The 18064-nt window shown below is 39.7% G+C and overlaps 1 protein-coding gene across 5 annotated transcripts in view; it reads left to right on the forward strand.

Moving 5' to 3' along the window:
- rnf220b (ring finger protein 220b) overlaps positions 1 to 17338 on the forward strand; it is a 35872-nt gene extending 18534 nt beyond the window's left edge. The window contains exons 3-16 of one of the 5 annotated variants that reach the window (XM_016671814.1): positions 5183 to 5309; positions 6256 to 6298; positions 6889 to 6981; positions 8215 to 8257; positions 8559 to 8648; positions 12367 to 12410; positions 12720 to 12801; positions 13204 to 13303; positions 14559 to 14618; positions 14771 to 14829; positions 14956 to 15040; positions 15785 to 15893; positions 16538 to 16612; positions 16690 to 17338. In XM_016671814.1, coding sequence (XP_016527300.1) covers positions 5183 to 5309; positions 6256 to 6298; positions 6889 to 6981; positions 8215 to 8257; positions 8559 to 8648; positions 12367 to 12410; positions 12720 to 12801; positions 13204 to 13303; positions 14559 to 14618; positions 14771 to 14829; positions 14956 to 15040; positions 15785 to 15893; positions 16538 to 16612; positions 16690 to 16761 — 1082 coding nt within the window. In that variant the 3' untranslated portion in view covers positions 16762 to 17338. The remainder of the gene's footprint in view (positions 1 to 5182; positions 5310 to 6255; positions 6299 to 6888; positions 6982 to 8214; positions 8258 to 8558; positions 8649 to 12366; positions 12411 to 12719; positions 12802 to 13203; positions 13304 to 14558; positions 14619 to 14770; positions 14830 to 14955; positions 15041 to 15784; positions 15894 to 16537; positions 16613 to 16689) is intronic. The other 4 variants (XM_016671815.1, XM_007552752.2, XM_016671816.1 and 1 more) reach the window with 4 other exon arrangements.
- The last annotated feature ends 726 nt before the right edge of the window (positions 17339 to 18064 follow it).

Below are 18064 nucleotides of genomic sequence, written 5' to 3' on the forward strand. Positions count from 1 at the left end.
TGCAGTCTTTGAAAGCTGCGGAAATGACTCTGCTCATAGCAGATGTGTTACTACAGGGCCTATTATGTTGCTCATTAAATACCCAACCTCTCAATAGGCCATTATTTCCCCAATAAAAAACAAACGGCGGCCTGCATACTTTCCCCTGCTCCCCCCCTCCGCCTCTGCTTCAGAGGTTCGCTCTACCTCACAGCCGGCTAAAACCCCTGACTAATATCCTGCATGTGATGCTTTTAAATAGGAAGCAGGCCGCTGCGTAGGGTGGAGTACAGGTGTGGCAGGAGCCAGAGGATTTTATAGCCCTCCATATCCTCTGAAAGTGTGCCAAGGACCTGCCTACCCTACCCACCACTGCAGCGTTGGCCGCCAAGCGTTAACTTTACTCCCCCCCTACCAATCCTTGCACGCCTACTGCTTATATAGAGTCTTTGCTTGTTATGGGTTTATAGAGGGATTTCTGATGTGCTTAGAGAATTGTTTGATGATTGGAATAATGATGCCATTTGGAGTGAATTGTCTCGGCACTTTATTGCCAGTGAACAAAGAAAAAAACCCCAGACCAGACCTACCCTATGCTTAAAAAATGAAAAGCCAGAGCTTTCTCTTCACGCTTTCTTGTGTGTCCCCTGCCATTCAAAGCCGCCCCATCCAGCTCATGTCAATCAGAGTTACACCACGTCCACAGGTTTGTCACCCGGGGTATGTTCGTCACCACGTCTCCCCCTCCAGAACAGCCTTTTCATGCCCCGGCATAATGTCAGTGGGTGACATCCAGGCCTGATGTGATGTGGCATTCACTAAAGGTCATGTTAGGCATCTCCGCTCCGTCTGCATCAGCAGAACTGGCAGCCGTCATATGGGTGCTGGCATCGGCCATTACCCATGGCCTCGGGGGGACTCGATGCTCAGAGGATTTGTCAGCAGGATTCTCGTCTGTCTGTTCTAGGGTGGCTGCAGAACAAGAGAAATCAGGTCCTGACCATCAATCACACGAGGGGAAAAAGAAGAGGACACCAGGTCTTTTCGTTCCACCAGATAAACTTTGTAATCTCATGATGCTCTGGATAACTTGGATGATCCAACGGCATACCCGTGTTGTGCCCAAAGAAATTTATACTCACAGTGAATTAAAGCTGTATGTAGTGAATTGAGCTCTATGTGTTTAATTAGTAGGCTGTGTATTTTGCTGTTGAGCAAATAATATTGGCACATACAGCAGTAGACAATTTTGTTGGCATTAAATGCCTTAAAATAATCCTTTATTGCAGCTGCATAATCTAAAAGTGAAATATTTTGTAAAGTATCTTTAGTTAAAAGGGCAGTATTATGCGTTTTTCAGGCACATAGTTATTTAATAGCAAAATCAAGTAACTGTCACCTTTGGTTTCTTTAAAAATGCTGTATATATCAATTGACACATTGAAATTAGGCTCTTTCTCTTTAAGACACTCCTGCTCTTTCTGACACAGCACGTCATCACACAATACTCCTCCATTAAGCCGTTTACAATCATCTTTAGGTTCATTGGACTGAGAAACAGATACTCACTTCCACCAGGTGTTTGCTAATTGTTGCTGTAACTAGTCTGTAACATATACCTTTTAAACCAGAGAATCAATGTTCAAATGATCGATCGGTCTTCAATATGAAAAATAAATAAACAAAATTGTTCTGGTTCTGACGCAGCAGAACACTGTGAATTTTAGTCTATAAATTACAGAATGCACGCACCTCTTCTTAACAGACGTGATTTGGAAATGTTTTCCAGGCCTACTGTTTGGTAGGGTGGGGGATCTGTCTATTTCTGTTTTAAAGGCTGCAGAAATAAGATAATTAAAAAAGAATATTAATCAGTCGTCCTCTCCCCTTAAACTATTCACAGCTCATCATTGAGTCTTTCAGTAGGATAATGACTCAAGACATAACATTTATTCAATAAAGAACGTGGTCATATAATCATCCTTTTTTTGTAGCCATCTTGTTGCCCAAACCAAAATCAGATCAAATCATGCATCATAGACAAGAGAGTTTAAGAGATTAGCAAAGAAAAATGGGGAAATTTTCTATTTTCTGTGTCTTTAACCCTCATGAAATATCATGAAAGAAGAAAAGTTGCTTCACTATTTGCAAAAGAGGATTGTATAAAGTATCAACTCCAGGGCTACCAGCAGTTTTGTCATCTGAAGTTTAAAAAAACCGGAAAGATTACAATAATTTCTTCAACTGGATCCTTTACCAACTAAATAAAGTTAAAGTCCAGTTTATTTGTTACTGTTTATTTATCTACAATGAAGATTACCTTATTTTTTTAGAATTTCTGCACATCTGTATCAATGATGTGAACGTATTTCTTCTTGTCTGTATTTGTCAACTAGTGGACGGCGGAGTAACTCAAATCAGAGAACTCCCGTCAAAGCATTTTACAATGCTGGTGCAAAACCTTCATAGAAGCAGAGAAAAGGCCTTCTCCCACGAGGGCTGTGGGAGAAAACGGCAACTGGACAAAAATCCTAGACAGTCAGGAAACAAGGTCTTGAACTGGCGAGACACAAAGAGAGAAAAAAGTGAATCAGACATGGAGACAGAGAATCCATTTGGAGATGGGCCAGTCAAACTCAGCACATCCCAGAGAGAGCGGGCCAATCCATCCGAGCCAGTTGCCGTAGTGAGGGAACAGTTAACAAGCCCCGCAGGCAGGTTTTACAGCCCCTGTTGTGTGTCTCAGACCCCCCAGGCTGAAGAGGGGCTGAGGTTGACTAATACTGACAGGTTTTATGTGGGCAAGGGCTGAGGGCAGCGAAGGGGTGGAGACGCGTGAAAAGGTACTCATGAACCAACAACTAGTGCTTACAAGCGTCTAGTAGGGAAAGTATGTACACACACCAACACACATTCATCTCTGCATCCAAACCACAAACACTCTGGTCCCCCACACCATTAAAACGGATGTCTGTGAGGACCAGAGGTGGCGGATGGATGGTGCATGGGGGGGCAGGGGAGGCTGTAAACAGAGAAAAAGAGGGGGAGGCTTATCCAAAAAGGGCACCAATAAAACACCTCAAAATCAAATCCCATTGCTCTTATCGCGGCGCCATTTAGAGACGTTATCTGTGCAGGTAATGTGGTTATAAATTCAATTTCACCACACAGATTTCATTGTTTACTGATGCCTGCGTGTTCCGGGCGGCGGAGCGCGGAAAGCCCGGGAACGTTCAATGCGTGTCGGGAAAAGTCATTTGGGCTTCCAGGAGGGGATGCAAAAAAGGCGAGGGAGGATCGGGAGACAGGGTGGTGGTGATGGGCAGAAAACATGTCACACTCTCAAGGACACCTGACTCCAATTTCTATTTTCCATCCCATGTTTTATTTACAGGCCATTTGCTCCCATTTGGCTCCTCATTATGGGGCCTCATAGCTCAACTTATGTCAGTCTTTACAACAGATAGTCTGAAGTTTCGCTGGTCTGTTTGAGGAGGAGGCAGGTCAAACTGTTTTTATATTTTCTTCCGGTGTTTGAATGCTAAGTTATTTCACTGATCTGAATCAAGGAGTTAAACTTTTGATTGCCTAAATAAATCTGTCACTTTTTCATAACTTGTGAAGATAGGAAATTAGGTGCCTCATGCCTACTGGCTCTCTCCTGATGATTGATGGCTTTCAGGAGTAAATCACCTCATTTACTAGGTAAAATCTTGATATAGTAGAGCTCTTGAGGCTCCTGGCTGCCTGCTTATGGCAGTAATCCATCAGTAGGGCCCAATGGGCCGAGCGGCCCTCCTGGGTAATGTTCCTACTGACAGCCTATAATGTCAACATGCTGACAGCAGGGGGCCGCGGTGGTGTGTTTGTGTCTGTTCAGCTTGATTTTACCTTCATTTAAACTGACTAATGGTCTGCTAAGCACAGTCTGGTCTGGCTTCAGCTACGGAAGGTGTTAACTGAGCAAATAACAGTGGACGCTAAAGTAATTTAGTGAAATGTACATCCATATTGGTTAAATATTTCTTCCTCATTTAGCGAGGCTTGTAAACATATTCATACTCCATGAACTTTTCCACGTTTCGTCACGTTGCAAGTACAACTTTCACTGATGGTTTTCCACTGAAATTTATTTAGAGGAATCAGAGTAAAGGGTCTGAGTTTATAGATCCACATCGCACTTACCAGTTTTTTTTATTTTCTGCAAGAATTAATATCAGATTATTTTCCTTTTACTTATCAATTATGTAACCATTTGTGTTGATCATATGAAATCCTAATAAAAATCAGCAGATGTTTCTGGTTGCACGGTGACACAATGTATAATAATAATAATAATAATAATGTTTGCATTTTCTTTACATTAAAAGTTGTGGTGGTTAAATGCGAAAAGCTCTGCAGGCATTAATACTTTTAAAAGGAGCTACAACCTGCAAAAACAATTTATTTGACTCTGTTTTCATCTATTCATCCATTTTCTATACACCCTTGTCCTTTAGTGTGGTCGGGAGGGTCGCTGGTGACTGTTTACAGAATAAGATATTCAATTTCTAATTTTTATTTATTTTGGTTTTTGAAGCAGTTAAAAATAAACTGCGTAAAATCGTCATCCCATGTTTTCCATTTACATTTGTTTGGATATGAAATGAGCAAAACTCTAATATGATGAGAAACTACAAAACATCCAATTCAATTTCATTAAATTAAAGATTTTTACACAAAACCTTGTCAATAAATTTATATATAAAACCAGTGATGCTATTTTTCACTTAAATTTCAGATAAATGTTGCAGTTGACATAATCCATTTTTTTAACTAAAACCATTATTGAAACACATTTCATCGAGCATTGGTTTAAAATGTAGGCCAATTTTAAAGCATTTTGTATTGTCTTTCTAAATCACACAATCAAGATCTTATGAAACAAAAACAAATGCTCAAACATTAAATATTTCATAAATAGGTCATAATTTCTACAACATCTTACTTATTCAGTTTCACAATAAAAGACAAGGAAATCCTGAACAACAACTGTAATCACAAAACAAAAACATTTCCACTAATGTCACTCCACAACCATTTTTTTTTTTTTTATCATGTAAACTCAATAAGTGGAAGGAAAATGAAGAAATAGTTCTGCGATGCTAAATCGTTTATTCCTGAAGGTAAACGTCTCTGCTTTGTCTTCCCTTGGCCTCCTCAGGTAAGTTGAAGGGTCTGTACGACACTCAGGCCCCGGTGTGTCCAGTCTGCCAGGCCGTGCTGCGACCAGGAGAGCTGCAGGATCACATGGAGCAGGAGTTATCCAAACTCGCCCAGCTACAGATCAGGTACTTTTATTTTAATTAAACTACAAACAAACTGTAGCAAAGTCTTATGCTAAACTTAAAGTAATTATTTTCTTGAATACTGAAATGAAAGACTTTGTCATCTGACCTTCCTGCAGATCACATCTGTACCTTCTCCTCCTGACTCTTCTGCATTTCCCTCCAAGCTTTCACTTTGTCTATTTATCAGTTTATGGTTTTTCTTCCTGTTTTGCATCACTGTGTCTCCACTCTGTTCGGCTCCCATGAGATAACTCATGTTGACACGTTTTGTATCTAGAGGCCTCTCCTCCTTTATTCTGCCCCGCTGGTATCTCTCATCTTCTTTGTCACCTGTGTGTAGTGTTTACAAGCCGCCTCATTGTTCCTCACATATTTCATATCACAGCCTTCCTGGGCCTCTGGGCGACAACTCATACAGCGGGCTATAATGATAATGTCCTTCTAATGGCTGATTTGAGCCTCTACACACTCAGTAACACACACACACACACACACACAGAGAGAGGCTCTTGCTGTGTAAAATTCAAATTTAGACGCATGCATTACCTGCTGCTTAAACCAGAAGAATGATTCCTCCAATAAAGACATTACGCTCCAAATCTGCTTAACGACCGCTCCATGGACAGTAATGGTTTCAAATTGAACTTTGCCCACAGGGACACTCCGGATCTCTGCGTGTGTGTGTGTGTGTGTGAGACAGAGAAAGAGCAACAGTGTATGAGAGTAAGGGTACAGTATCTGTGTTGGCAGACGTGAAATGTGAAGGTTTGAAATGAGTTCTTACACAGACCTGAACACAAATGTATATGCAAGAGTTTGTAAAAGTGCTGGTGTTAAAATAATCCCTGTGGTGTTTGTGTACTTTATTAGAAGCTGTTCACATATCAGTCGTCTTTCTATTTGTATGGCAAAATAAAAACTTTTATTTTTTGTGTGTCTCCTTTAGCCCCTCTGCACTGCAGCACGACCAACTCATAAGAACATCGAAGGTCAGTAGATATGTGGTCCCTTCATTAAACCTAACTAACTCGTCACACTGTTGCGTATTTGTTTCAATGGGGCACTTAATAGTACTCCAACTTCCAGCTGCCATTGTATTTTGACCCCAGCTGAACCACCTTACCACAGATGTTTTTTAGATGTGTTGAAAAATTCTGCTGCACGAGCATCGCAACTCAGAGATGCAATATCTACCACAAATGTTCTGCAGCGTCACTAAAATGTTGCACGGATATTCCTAAAGCTTTGCATGTCAAATTCTGAAAATGGCTGACTTGACAAGACGTTGCATTTAGTTTCAAATTTCAGCTAATAATTATTTGACCACCTGGGCCATTGACTGAGGATAGAGAATTAAACTTTCAGCCCCAGCTGGTCAGGCAATCAGTATGGGAGGGGAAAAAAGAGGCATGTCATAAACAACATAAAATGCACTCATGTGATGTGTAACAAATTCAGTTTAATTTCTTCACCTTGGTATTAACACAAAGACATGTTTTGAACTTTTGTTGCAACAGTTTTCTTTCATTCCGCTTGAGTTTTTTTAAAACTTTATTTCATTTCTTCTCTCATATTTCAGTCTCTAACACTTTCTCTGCACATCAAGCGTGAAGGAGGCTCTCCCACTTCACCGTCTCGGCCATCTGAGGAACCGCACTCAGACCGATACCAGGTACCATTTGGAAAAGTAACGTAATGCATGTCAAGTGGTTAGGATTTGTTTTATTTATTGGCTTCCTGTAGATGTGTAAATATTTTCTGGACCATTTTCTCTGACGATGGAAATTTGTTGTATATTTTACTATTTAGTTCTTTCCGAACTTTTCAGTCATTTACTACAGCTTTATTTTATTTTTTACTTTTTTATTTTTGTCCATTATTCTTTGTTTGCCTGTTGAATTGTACAGAGTAAGGGTCAAATTAAATGTTTAAATTGTTTTAAAATTAAATAACGTTTTGCGCTTCACACAAGCATTTTGGCACTGCTGAGAGCTTCTGCACATTTCTGACTAATTTTAATTTAAGAGCTCCCTGCAGAGCAATTTCTACAATCCAAAACTGTTCACACTGTGGATAAATGACATTTGCAAAGTCTCAAAGGAACTGAAATTAAAAATACCTTCAGTTGATACCAACATAATTTGCTTTGGAGAGTCTTTATAGCTGCTTTTAGAAAATGACATCATAAAATAATAAACAGTGGTTTGATTTGAATTGTCAATAAACGTAAGTAAAATAAATAAATATGGAAAACAAAAAAAATTATAGATCAAATAAATTTTCGACTATAAAATGTCTTGGAAGCCTCACATTAGACACATAAACCAAAAATGTATTGAAGTTTAGATTTTTCCCCACTAAGCTGAATATTTAAGTTTTATTTTTGATTACGGTTAACATTTTATTTTATATATATATATATATATATATATATATATATATATATTATTATTATTATTATTTATTTTTTTATTTCTCTGCTGACATTTGCTGTTAAATGTTCAAAAAGATTAAGATTTTATCATCATCAACAGCTGAGCTCTTACTTTCTCAGCCTGGTGCTTTAAAAGTGCTTTGTAAAATGAATCAAACCAAAAAATCTCTTCATGATGCGACTCACACTTTAAGATATAGGAGCAATTAGATGACTGTGATTAAAATACAACATTTCAAATAAATCTACCAGATGATAATGACTCAATTCATATCAATATTAGCAAAGCTAATATAACAAATTTGATCAACCCTGTCTTTAGAGTTTTATGTGCAAATCTTTCTATGATTGTTAATATTCTGCCAACACTGAAATCTACATTCTCATATTTATTGCAAATAAATAAATAAATAAAATAAAGTTGTTAAAGTTGTTGTGATGACCTTAATCACTTTATCTTGTTTGCTGCAGACGTTTCTCAGAGTGCGAGCCAACAGACACACAAGACTAAATGGTAAGTTGATGCAAAGTGGTCTAAATGTTGCTTCTCTGCTCTGCAGGGTCACTTTGTGTCCAACATAGTCCAGTGTTTAAAGCCTGCCGTGTTAAGTAGCTTCTAATTTAAAGACTTAAGTAATCAGAGTTGCCTTTGTTCACACACGGTCGCTCAGTCATGTGTTAGTTTTTTAAAGCCCTCCCTCACTCCCCGTGCAGATATCTCCCCTTTTTTCCCACACAATCTCCGCTGGCCTAGCGCCCACACGAGCAGAGGAGCTATTAACCTTTCCAACTTTGACCTCTTGATATGTTAACAGTCGACGACCTCTGCTGGTGCAGGTGCTACGTCAAATCCGCCCCATTGCGCCCACACAGCGCAGGAGCCCACCTAGACTGCACACAAGCTGGTAAGGAACACAGAGAAGCACTTTTTCTTTCTCCCTCCCCGACCCTCGCGTCTGCATGTGGAGTCCTGGATGTGACATGAAGTATGTTTTTGCACAGGCCGAATACCGCGTTCCATCAAATTATATTGCTAAATGTTTCCAAAGATTACTGACTGGTAAGTATGGACAGTTTGGATAATGATTTTGGCTAGTAAGAACTTTAAGAGAAAAAAAATATTGGAAGATATTCTTCAACCTGATTTAATGTGTAAATATTTAATTTTTTTCCCCCATGAAACCATAGATCAATTGTTGTTCATATAAGTTTAGTGACCACTCAGTTTACTTATATCTCCTGTAAAAGATCCTCACAAAATCGGCATGTTTTATTTTATTTTATTTTTTTAATTTTCAGTATAATTTTGCTTTAATTTTGAATATCAGAACAACTTTTCGAGCACCCTTTGTATGAGGTTTACAGCTGATCAGCTTACAAAATTTAATGGAGCCTTTATAAACACACAGCGATCAAAGGTAACTTTTTTAAAGAGTGAACTCTACCTGAGATATAAAACCAGGGCTTTATTGCTCAGTAATAATCAACGACAGGATCTCAGATCATTAAAAACACCTTCAGCTGATGTTAAGTGTCCCCTGAAATGACAGCGGCTTTTATGGACTTGCAGCTGTAAATGTCATGAATAAAGAGCTGCTGCATTAATCTCTACTGCGATGATCTACAGACTGAAGCGGGGGGAGGATAAGTAGCTGCTGGTGGGATTTTTCTTGCTTGTGATCCTTATACAACTCTTACAAATGGTTGGTTTTGCTCAGTGATGCTTTAAAAATGAGTGAAACTATGCTGCCGTTCTCTCACGGTGAGTTTTGGAGATTTTGTTTTTTCCTCCCTCACCATTCTCTTATTGTGCGCAAAAGAAATATCAACTTACTGTCCACTTTTTTTTTACAGTTCCAGTTGTTTAAAGCTTTTTAATGGCTGCTTTGACGGTTGATGAAGCCAATTCCTAATTTATGCAGATCAACACACATCTTTCTGACTTTCCATTTAAAAAAGTGGCCTACTTGCAAAATTAAATTATCGGCACGTAGTCACATTAGTAGTGACTAATAATGAAGTGATTTCAGTGCAATAAAGTGATGCTGTGATCAGCTGAAACTGAGTCCTGGAGGTTTCATCTCCCTCATCACGGAGGAATGGGACACTCTTCAAGAAGCTCAGAAAACTGAGGATTCCTGCTAAGTAAACATACGCAACTTAAATGCCTGTGGTTTGTGTGTGTCATCCTGGGTGCCATTTTATGTCACAAAATGAGGGAGAAACTTGTGAGAAAAATAAAGCTAACCCTCTCCCAGCACCACCCGTAAGACCACATAAGACTAAATACTCAGGGAGGTCCCGAACTTGATTGCCTGATGAAAACAACAACAAGCTGAGTCCATTTCAAGGACTTATAAGCAGAACACAGTCACTTGGATTCTGTCTTTTATATATTCCTGCAACAGAAGAAGTTTCTCAGTTTTAATAATTGAAAAGCAGAGGCAGAATCTCATACTTTTGTCCCCCTTCAGTCTGTCTCTCAGACTGGACAGATCCCACTGAGATGAAGTGGCTTCTACCTCTAAATCAGACTGTGGCATAAGAGCTGGACTGAAGAAGGTGAAGCGGGAATAGAACTGATTAACTATTCCTAACATCCATTTTTAATTTGCAAGTTTAAAATCAAAATGAGAATTAATGGAGAATATAAATTTGTCGGACTACCGGAAGGAGTCAAAGTCTTTGAGTCAAACATGTTTGCATCTCCGCCTTTAGGGGAGCAGTCCTGATTTTATGGCTACTGAGGGGGTCATCTGAACAGATGTCAGTAATTGTATGCTTCTAGAGAGGAAGAGCAGTGATATATTCATACTTTAAAAGAAATATACTTCAGAGTGTTGAAATACAGTATATTTAGATTTTCGATTTAGTATTTTATGATACTGTATATAATCAAAATGTCATATTATATATTGTAATCTTCCAATTTAAGATTACTAATGATTATTACCAAAAACAATCTAGGTTTTCCCTTGCTGTCTTTCAAACAGAGAATTACTTCATGAGTAGAGAAATTAAAACTTTTCTTTTTTTCTTTTTTGCTCATTGTGCATAACTGAAAAATCACACAGAAAAGCACCAACATTTATAAATAAAACTAAACTTCTAGTGGTTGTTTTGATGGTTAAATCTTTTAAATTGATAAATATTTTATATTTGCTATTTTCCATGCTAATTAAAATAAATTATCAGCCGTACTACACATATCTAAACACTAAAACTAGATGTTGGAGTGCTTCCAGTGCCATCAAAATGTGTTTAAATATTTACATTAGCAAGTGTGTTCCTGAAACACTCAATAAGGTCATTTCAATTAGACCTCATTCAACCACAGAAACAACTGGGACGCCCTCACATTGAGAAACATGAGGTTAAGTGCCAGAAATGAGCGGAAAGGTTCTGAAATTGGATTCAGCGACAGAGTAACCCCCATAAATGTTTTGGTGAAACATCGCTTTTTGTTTGTGGAGTCATTTATGAGCAGACATCGTCTCAGGCCTGATGCAGAGATGAGGCCAGATGCAGCGTTCTGACTCCAACTCACAACATACTTGTTATTGTCATCCTTGGAGGAGGAGACGCTCCGGCTCCTGGCTGACTCCTCACACCGCTGCTGTCGAGGTCTGTTAGCCTTTACTGGGCTTCATAACCGCACAGCATAATGAGCTTCTAAACACACGTCAGAGAGGCGAGGAGGAGGGAGCAGGGAGGAGGCGCACCGCCACTGATTAATCAGCCTCACTCTCTCTTTGTTTGATGAGCTCTTCCTCATCTATGACCATCTCTTTAACCCTCATTATGTGCGCTGGGATGGCGGCTCTCGGGTCACGGCCGTGCCCCGGATCCCCGTCCGACTGGGGCCCCGGTGTCATCCAGCTCGCATTAGAGGGCTCTTAAACTTAATGTCCCCTCATGCGATGGGGAGAGGAGGTGCTGTTGGTGTTCTGCCGTGTTAACTTTAATATTTTCAGCGAGGACAGTGTCCTGCTGAAATGACAGAAAAGGGCCCTGATGTCACAGCCGAATACATTATGCAGCTCGCCTGATTCACCGTCATTAAGGAAAAGACATTTTTAAATATTTTGAAAGTTGCGTACTGCATCTTTCCTCAGACAGGTCAAATGAAAGTTGAAACCCCATCATATTCCACATGCGTGTTAAATGTTATTAATGCCATTACTGCAGTGGAAGATCATGTTACTGTCTACCTTCAAATGTGGGAAAGAAATATGCCTTTTTCTAAAAAAGGCTATTTTGATAAAAAAAATTCAATAGATTATTGTCGCATCTGTTGTCTGGTTCGAGTCATTCTAGTTGATAAATTAATAAATAAACTTAAGATCTTTAGTGAAAATTCAGAAGAAGCATCTCAGTAAAAGATAAAGTTTAAAATATCGGCACCCTTGATGAAAAGCTTTAAAAAAAAATCTGTACTTTAATGCAACAACATCATTTTACACTCTGAAATCTTAAAAAAAAAATAAAAAAAATCTTTAACATTACTTTAAAAAATAATGACAAAGTTACTGGTATTATAGTGATTTAAAAATGTAGTATGTTGGTGAGGAGTTTTACTTCTAAACTCATCACAATCTTGTTGTTTCTTCTGTCTGTTTCCAGTCAGGATTGGGAAGCTGAAGAGGAGAAAACCGGAGGAAGGGCAGGTAATTTCCTTACTTTCTTTTTTTTTTTCCAACTCGGCATAAAACACATTTTTCTCTAATCTCAGATTAGCTCATGCATGGTGTAGCCTGGTGATCTCAGGTTGAGAGAATGTCAGGGGTCTGTATGCAGAGACACCGTTGAGTCGCTTTGTTCACATGGCATCGGGATCGCTGTCAGTCCGCTGTGTATCCATGTGAAAACACCGCCAGCTATAAAAGCACAGATGCCGATACGTAGCTGCTGGCGGTGGGGCGACATACGGGCGTACTCGTGCAGATGGTGAAGCCTGGTGCTTGTGCTTGCTGCAGGAGGCTTCGGCGGACCTGCTGCCGGCGGAGGACGAGTGGAACGAGAGGAGAAGGACGCAGATGACAGCGATAGGGTTTAAAGGTAAGCAAGGATCTGTGTTTGCACAGATGTGTGGGTGTGTGTGTGTGTGTGTGGGAGAAGGACGCAGATGACAGCGATAGGGTTTAAAGGTAAGCAAGGATCTGTGTTTGCACAGATGTGTGGGTGAGTGTGCGTGTTTGTGGGGGGGATCTTATTCAGTGGAGAGTGAATGATGTGACTGAGTGACAGTGGAAGAACCACTGAACTTTTCAGTCCAGATTACGGTGGGGAAGCGTTCCCTGGAGGCTCGCTTAAAAGTAACAGTTTCTTTTAGCAGGGAGGGAAGCTGAGAGGTCACGGCTCGCTGCGAGACATGACTCTTTAACTGTGATAAAAAGAGACGCATCTCCTCGTACGGCAGAGAAACAGCTTTGTTTTGGTGAATATTCACAATGCTTTCAGCAGGTTTGACACTGGTGAGCACCACTTCCAGGGAGTGTCGGGACAGCGACGCAGACCTGGACGTTGATGGAGACGATACGCTAGAGTACGGCAGAGCGCAGTATCCTTTCACCCTGAATGCAAATATATTAAAAACATTCGATTACATGTCTGAGTAGGCAGTGAACCGAAGAAGAGAAAGGCTGCTGTGAAGTCCACAACTTGATGGCATCAGCCGGGTCTCGTTAGATTTTTTTTCCCCGCTATAAACAGAAGCAAACTACTGCACTCCTTCAACTTGGGTACGTTCACCAGCATAGATCTGCTGCGACACAGTGACATTACAGATTACATTTCTGAAACCCATGAACATACTCAATGTACAAGCACACATAAACATCCTTTTACTTGTGCTGTTTTTATTTATTTTTTTATAATTCCTTTCTTGCATGTTGCAGCTAGAGGATTTGCAAAAACGCACCCAATAATCCCATTTTCTGTGTGCCGATTTTGCGGTCAACTTCTGGCTTCTGCCAGCCAGTGCTGGACAGATGTGAGGAAATGTGGAAAGTAAACAGACAGAGTGACTGTTGGATGTCTGTGTCTCAACGTTTGGATGCATGATGCTCCTTCATAAACGGTGCAAATTATGTTTTCTTTCTATTTTGTTTCTGTTTTTAAAAAAAAAACAAAAAAACATTTTTAAACAATTTTAACCACCAAGAGAATATGCCTTACTTAAAAAATTATAAAAAATGAAAAAGAAAAGTTGGATTTAAGAAATCTTAAAAAAAGAAGAGAATGAATTAACCACAGATAAACAGAAGCTCACTGCCTTTCACCAGAATACCCAGCCACATCTATAGAGAGAAATATAATGAAGAAAAACCCCCACCAAGATCTGCAGAACCCCTGAAACCCAGGATTCTTTAAATTAATCCTAATATAAAATGATGAATAAATAACAAATAAAACACATTTATTAACACATAAAAGACAATCATTTAGTCATCATGAAGTTGAATCAATTACATTTCTTAAATTTACTGCCTTTTAAATAATTTTGTGGAAAAAAACATACACATACCTAAATGTGCTCTTAAACTACATCAACATTGTGTAATGAGGTTTCTTTTTTTTTTTCTTTCTTTCTTTACATAGCTGTCTTAATGCAGCATTAAAAATATAATCCTCTCCTCTGACATTTTCTCTTTTTTTTTAAAATAATCATTAAATCAAAAATAAAATAAAAATCATCAACATTTTTTTACAAAGTGCCTAAGGGCTAAAGTCTGGGGAATTATTCCCTGATGACAGTATTTGTTTTCTAAACATGCTGTTTGTAGTTGTTGTGTTTTTCCTGACTGCGGCTGCAGATACAGTGAGACGGATGTAATCCCCTGCTCAGCAGAAAGCTCCAAAGAGTCGGCAGCAAAGTATGTAACTTTCCTAATGATGTCCCGTTCACATTAAACAGTCAGGCAGACAAAAAATAAGAATAAAAACATTCCATCTATGCTACCTAATCATTGTGATTTTATTTGCAAAGCTGCTTGGCTTTCTAACTCGTGCTCCGGTTGTGTCTCAGCAGCAGCTTGCTGCCTGATTCCAGACTGAAGCTTGACTTTCCCAAATGGTCAAACGATGGTGAGTTTCACCGAGTGAAAACAATGTACTAGATTTTTTTTTATTTTTTCTTCTGAAATGTCTGGTCATGTGTTTTAAATGTTTCAAAGTGTTAAATCATTTATCTGTTTTTTTTTTTTCTCTCAGGGAGTCCCTCTACAAGCAGCGGAGAGAAGCAGGACACTACCGTAGCCGGTCTTCCCAGAACCTGCAGGAACGCAGAGATAGAGCCGTAAGTCGGGCTTTTCGGCATGTCATCGACTTTCACCTCGAATATTCAAAACTCGCTGCTCTTTAGTTGTGCAGCACTCAGGAAGTTGCTTGGTTTATGTCAAAGTGATGATAGAGAAACACAAGCTTAGCGCTCACCACGGAGCTGATGATGGTGGTGCTGTCCCATTTCCCAGCATGCACAGGGTGAACGGACAGAGCGAAACATTTTCAGGTGTGAAGGAGCCAATTAGAGCTGAGCAGGTGTGACCGTGGTTTTCTGCAAACCGTATTTTGGCGGCTCGGTTCTCCATCAGATCAGACTTGCCTGCCCCCTCAGCATGATATACAACACTGTATCAATGTGATGATCTCATCCGTCAAGGTCCTAGCAGACCATGCAAGCATGTACACATGTTTCATCACACTTAATGCATTGTGTCCCGCCTGTATAGTCTGTTTGCACATACAGTCTATCCTGTAATTGTGTGTCTGTTTGTGTGAGGACAACCCTCCCCCCTCCCCTCCACAGGCCCTGTCTCCTTCCTATGATAAATGAGACAGCCAATGCCGGCAATGTGATTGCTGCTAAATTTCATGCTCAGTGTCCATGTTGGCCAGCGAATAATTTAATCTGTCTTCAATTTTATAAATGACTCTCCAGTGTCAGCGTAACTCGCGCACCTTTCGCTCTGCCATGCTGTTACTGAGCGCGCTCAGCTCTGAGTGTGTGTCCATCTGTGTGTGTGTGTGTGTGTGCCTCCAGGCTTTCAGAGGACTCCACGCCGACAACCCTGGACGCGCTTAAAGCTCGGATCCGAGATTTGGAGAAACAGCTGTCTAAAGGAGACAGATTTAAATGCCTCATCTGCATGGTGAGTATGATGGCAAATTAAACCAACAGAGCAGAAATGCAGGAAGGAAGGAGAGCAGCAGCGTCAAAACTGCTGAAGTCCCTGCAGGGGCCTGTGTTCAGGGCTATAAATCTACATTATTAGTCATGGTGTTTCACTGGAATATAAATATTGCTTTTTGTTTAATCATATATGCAAGTGTCATCTACTGGTTTAGATTTATAAGCCTATGAAAAGCTGTAGATTTATAACAGAAACATTTAAAACTTTGAAGAGTTTGCCTTGACTGAATTACCCAACATTCCACATCACAGTTTATATATCATTTTCATGCACTGCAAGTAAAACAACAAAAACTAACAATACCTGGGTTCTGAAACCACATACCATTTAAAAATAAAAACATCTAATTAAAAAAAAGCATATTTTATCTAATTTTCTTTTCTTCTAGATAAAATAATTTCCCCTTTTCTACAAGCTTTAAAATTCTGAGCTACTATGACCGTTTCAAAATTAAATGATGCTGGTCATAAAAAATGATTTGTTCCAATAAAATCTCATTTCCTGTTTCTTCGTGGTGTTCTTTTTTTTTTTTTTCTTAATGGCTTAAGGACATCTAGTGGCAGCTTTTCAAACTACAGCTGTGTGTTTCTGTTTGCCTGCAGGACACATATACAACACCGCTCACTTCCATCCAGTGCTGGCATGTCCACTGTGAGGAGTGCTGGCTGCGGACGCTGGTAAATCCTCCGACTCACACAAACAGAAAAATGAACTGTAGAGACAGTTGTGGACTGAAGACTTCTTTCTGTTTCAGGGAGCAAAGAAGTTGTGTCCTCAGTGCAACACCATCACGTCGCCCGGAGACCTGAGGCGGGTCTATCTGTAGCTTGCAGGGACCGAAGGGGGAAATGTTTCAGTTTCAGCCAATCAGAGGTGGCGATATTGGGGCAGCTGGTCTGTCCCGAATGTCCGCCTTCATCTTCACACGCTCCCGTTTTTAAACGAACTACTAACATCCACTAATGTCCTCTGACCTCTGACCTGCTCCCAGGTCGACTTTTGTGCTGCAGAATGAAACATCAGCTGAGAGCTCAGGCATTACAAATGCTTTGGGAAAATAATAATTTATCTTTTCTTTTTTTTTTAATCTTTTGTCTGTTTAAAGGGGAAATGTTAAACTCAAATGAACTGAAAGCACATGTACATAGTTTTGTGTATGTATGTATTGAGTGCTGTGTGTATATGATGTTGACTAGCACAACAGCCTGTTTGTATTTACTGTACAGACTAATGTCTTTGTTTAGTTTCTTTTGTATTTGTTGTTTGTACTACTTTAGGTTTCAAATGTTCCCTGTAATTTCATCTCAGTCAGTCGCATTTTGTCTTTACCAACACTTTTCTTTCATTTACTTTATTAAATGTACTTTTTATCAACATTACTACATTAAAATGCGTCAAACACTTGTTTTTGTGTTTATAAATAATTTGAAAGGCAGATATTCGTCAGCCTCCCCCTGTAAGGATAACTGGATGTGGTGCGGTTGCCCTTTAAGAAGTGAGTCGAGCAGGATTAGCCAGCAGAGCCTAATGCAGCTCATATGGAGGTGAGGAACCTTAAACCTTTGCTATTTTGAGCCTTTGACACCAACCGTGGCCTAACATCTAAACGTTTGAGCCCAGTACGTAAACAGAAAGATTTTCACAACTCAACATTTGAAAATACACCATTAAGGAAACATCTGACTTCAAGTCTCCAAGCTAGACCCATGTTACCAGTTTAAGCCTCCAAAATGTTCTCATCTTGGTTGCTACGTTGAATTTATGAGGAAATATGTAAATCCAAATCTTGTCTGCGTTCTGCTGATGTACACAAACAAAACCTTTGCGAGGACAAAGGAACGCAAGTCAAAGCAGGTTTAGGGTTAGATCAGGTGAAACAATATCCCAAGATGGTCATCATCACAGTTCAGGTGGTAGTGTAACGCTGTAGAGACGTTTTCTTTTCCACCAGTGACAAGAAAACTGGTCAGAGCAGAGAGAAAACCTGTAGGAAATGATGTGAGACTGAAGTGCAAGTTAAAATCTCAGTGGGTACCGACTCTGAACATGCAACCACAGCTGCAATACAATGGTCTCAATAGAAACACATTCATGTGTAAGAATGGGCCAGTCAAAGTATAGACCTAAAT

The sequence above is a fragment of the Poecilia formosa genome, unplaced genomic scaffold (genome assembly GCF_000485575.1).
Source record: "Poecilia formosa unplaced genomic scaffold, Poecilia_formosa-5.1.2 Scaffold52, whole genome shotgun sequence".
Taxonomy (NCBI): domain Eukaryota; kingdom Metazoa; phylum Chordata; class Actinopteri; order Cyprinodontiformes; family Poeciliidae; genus Poecilia; species Poecilia formosa.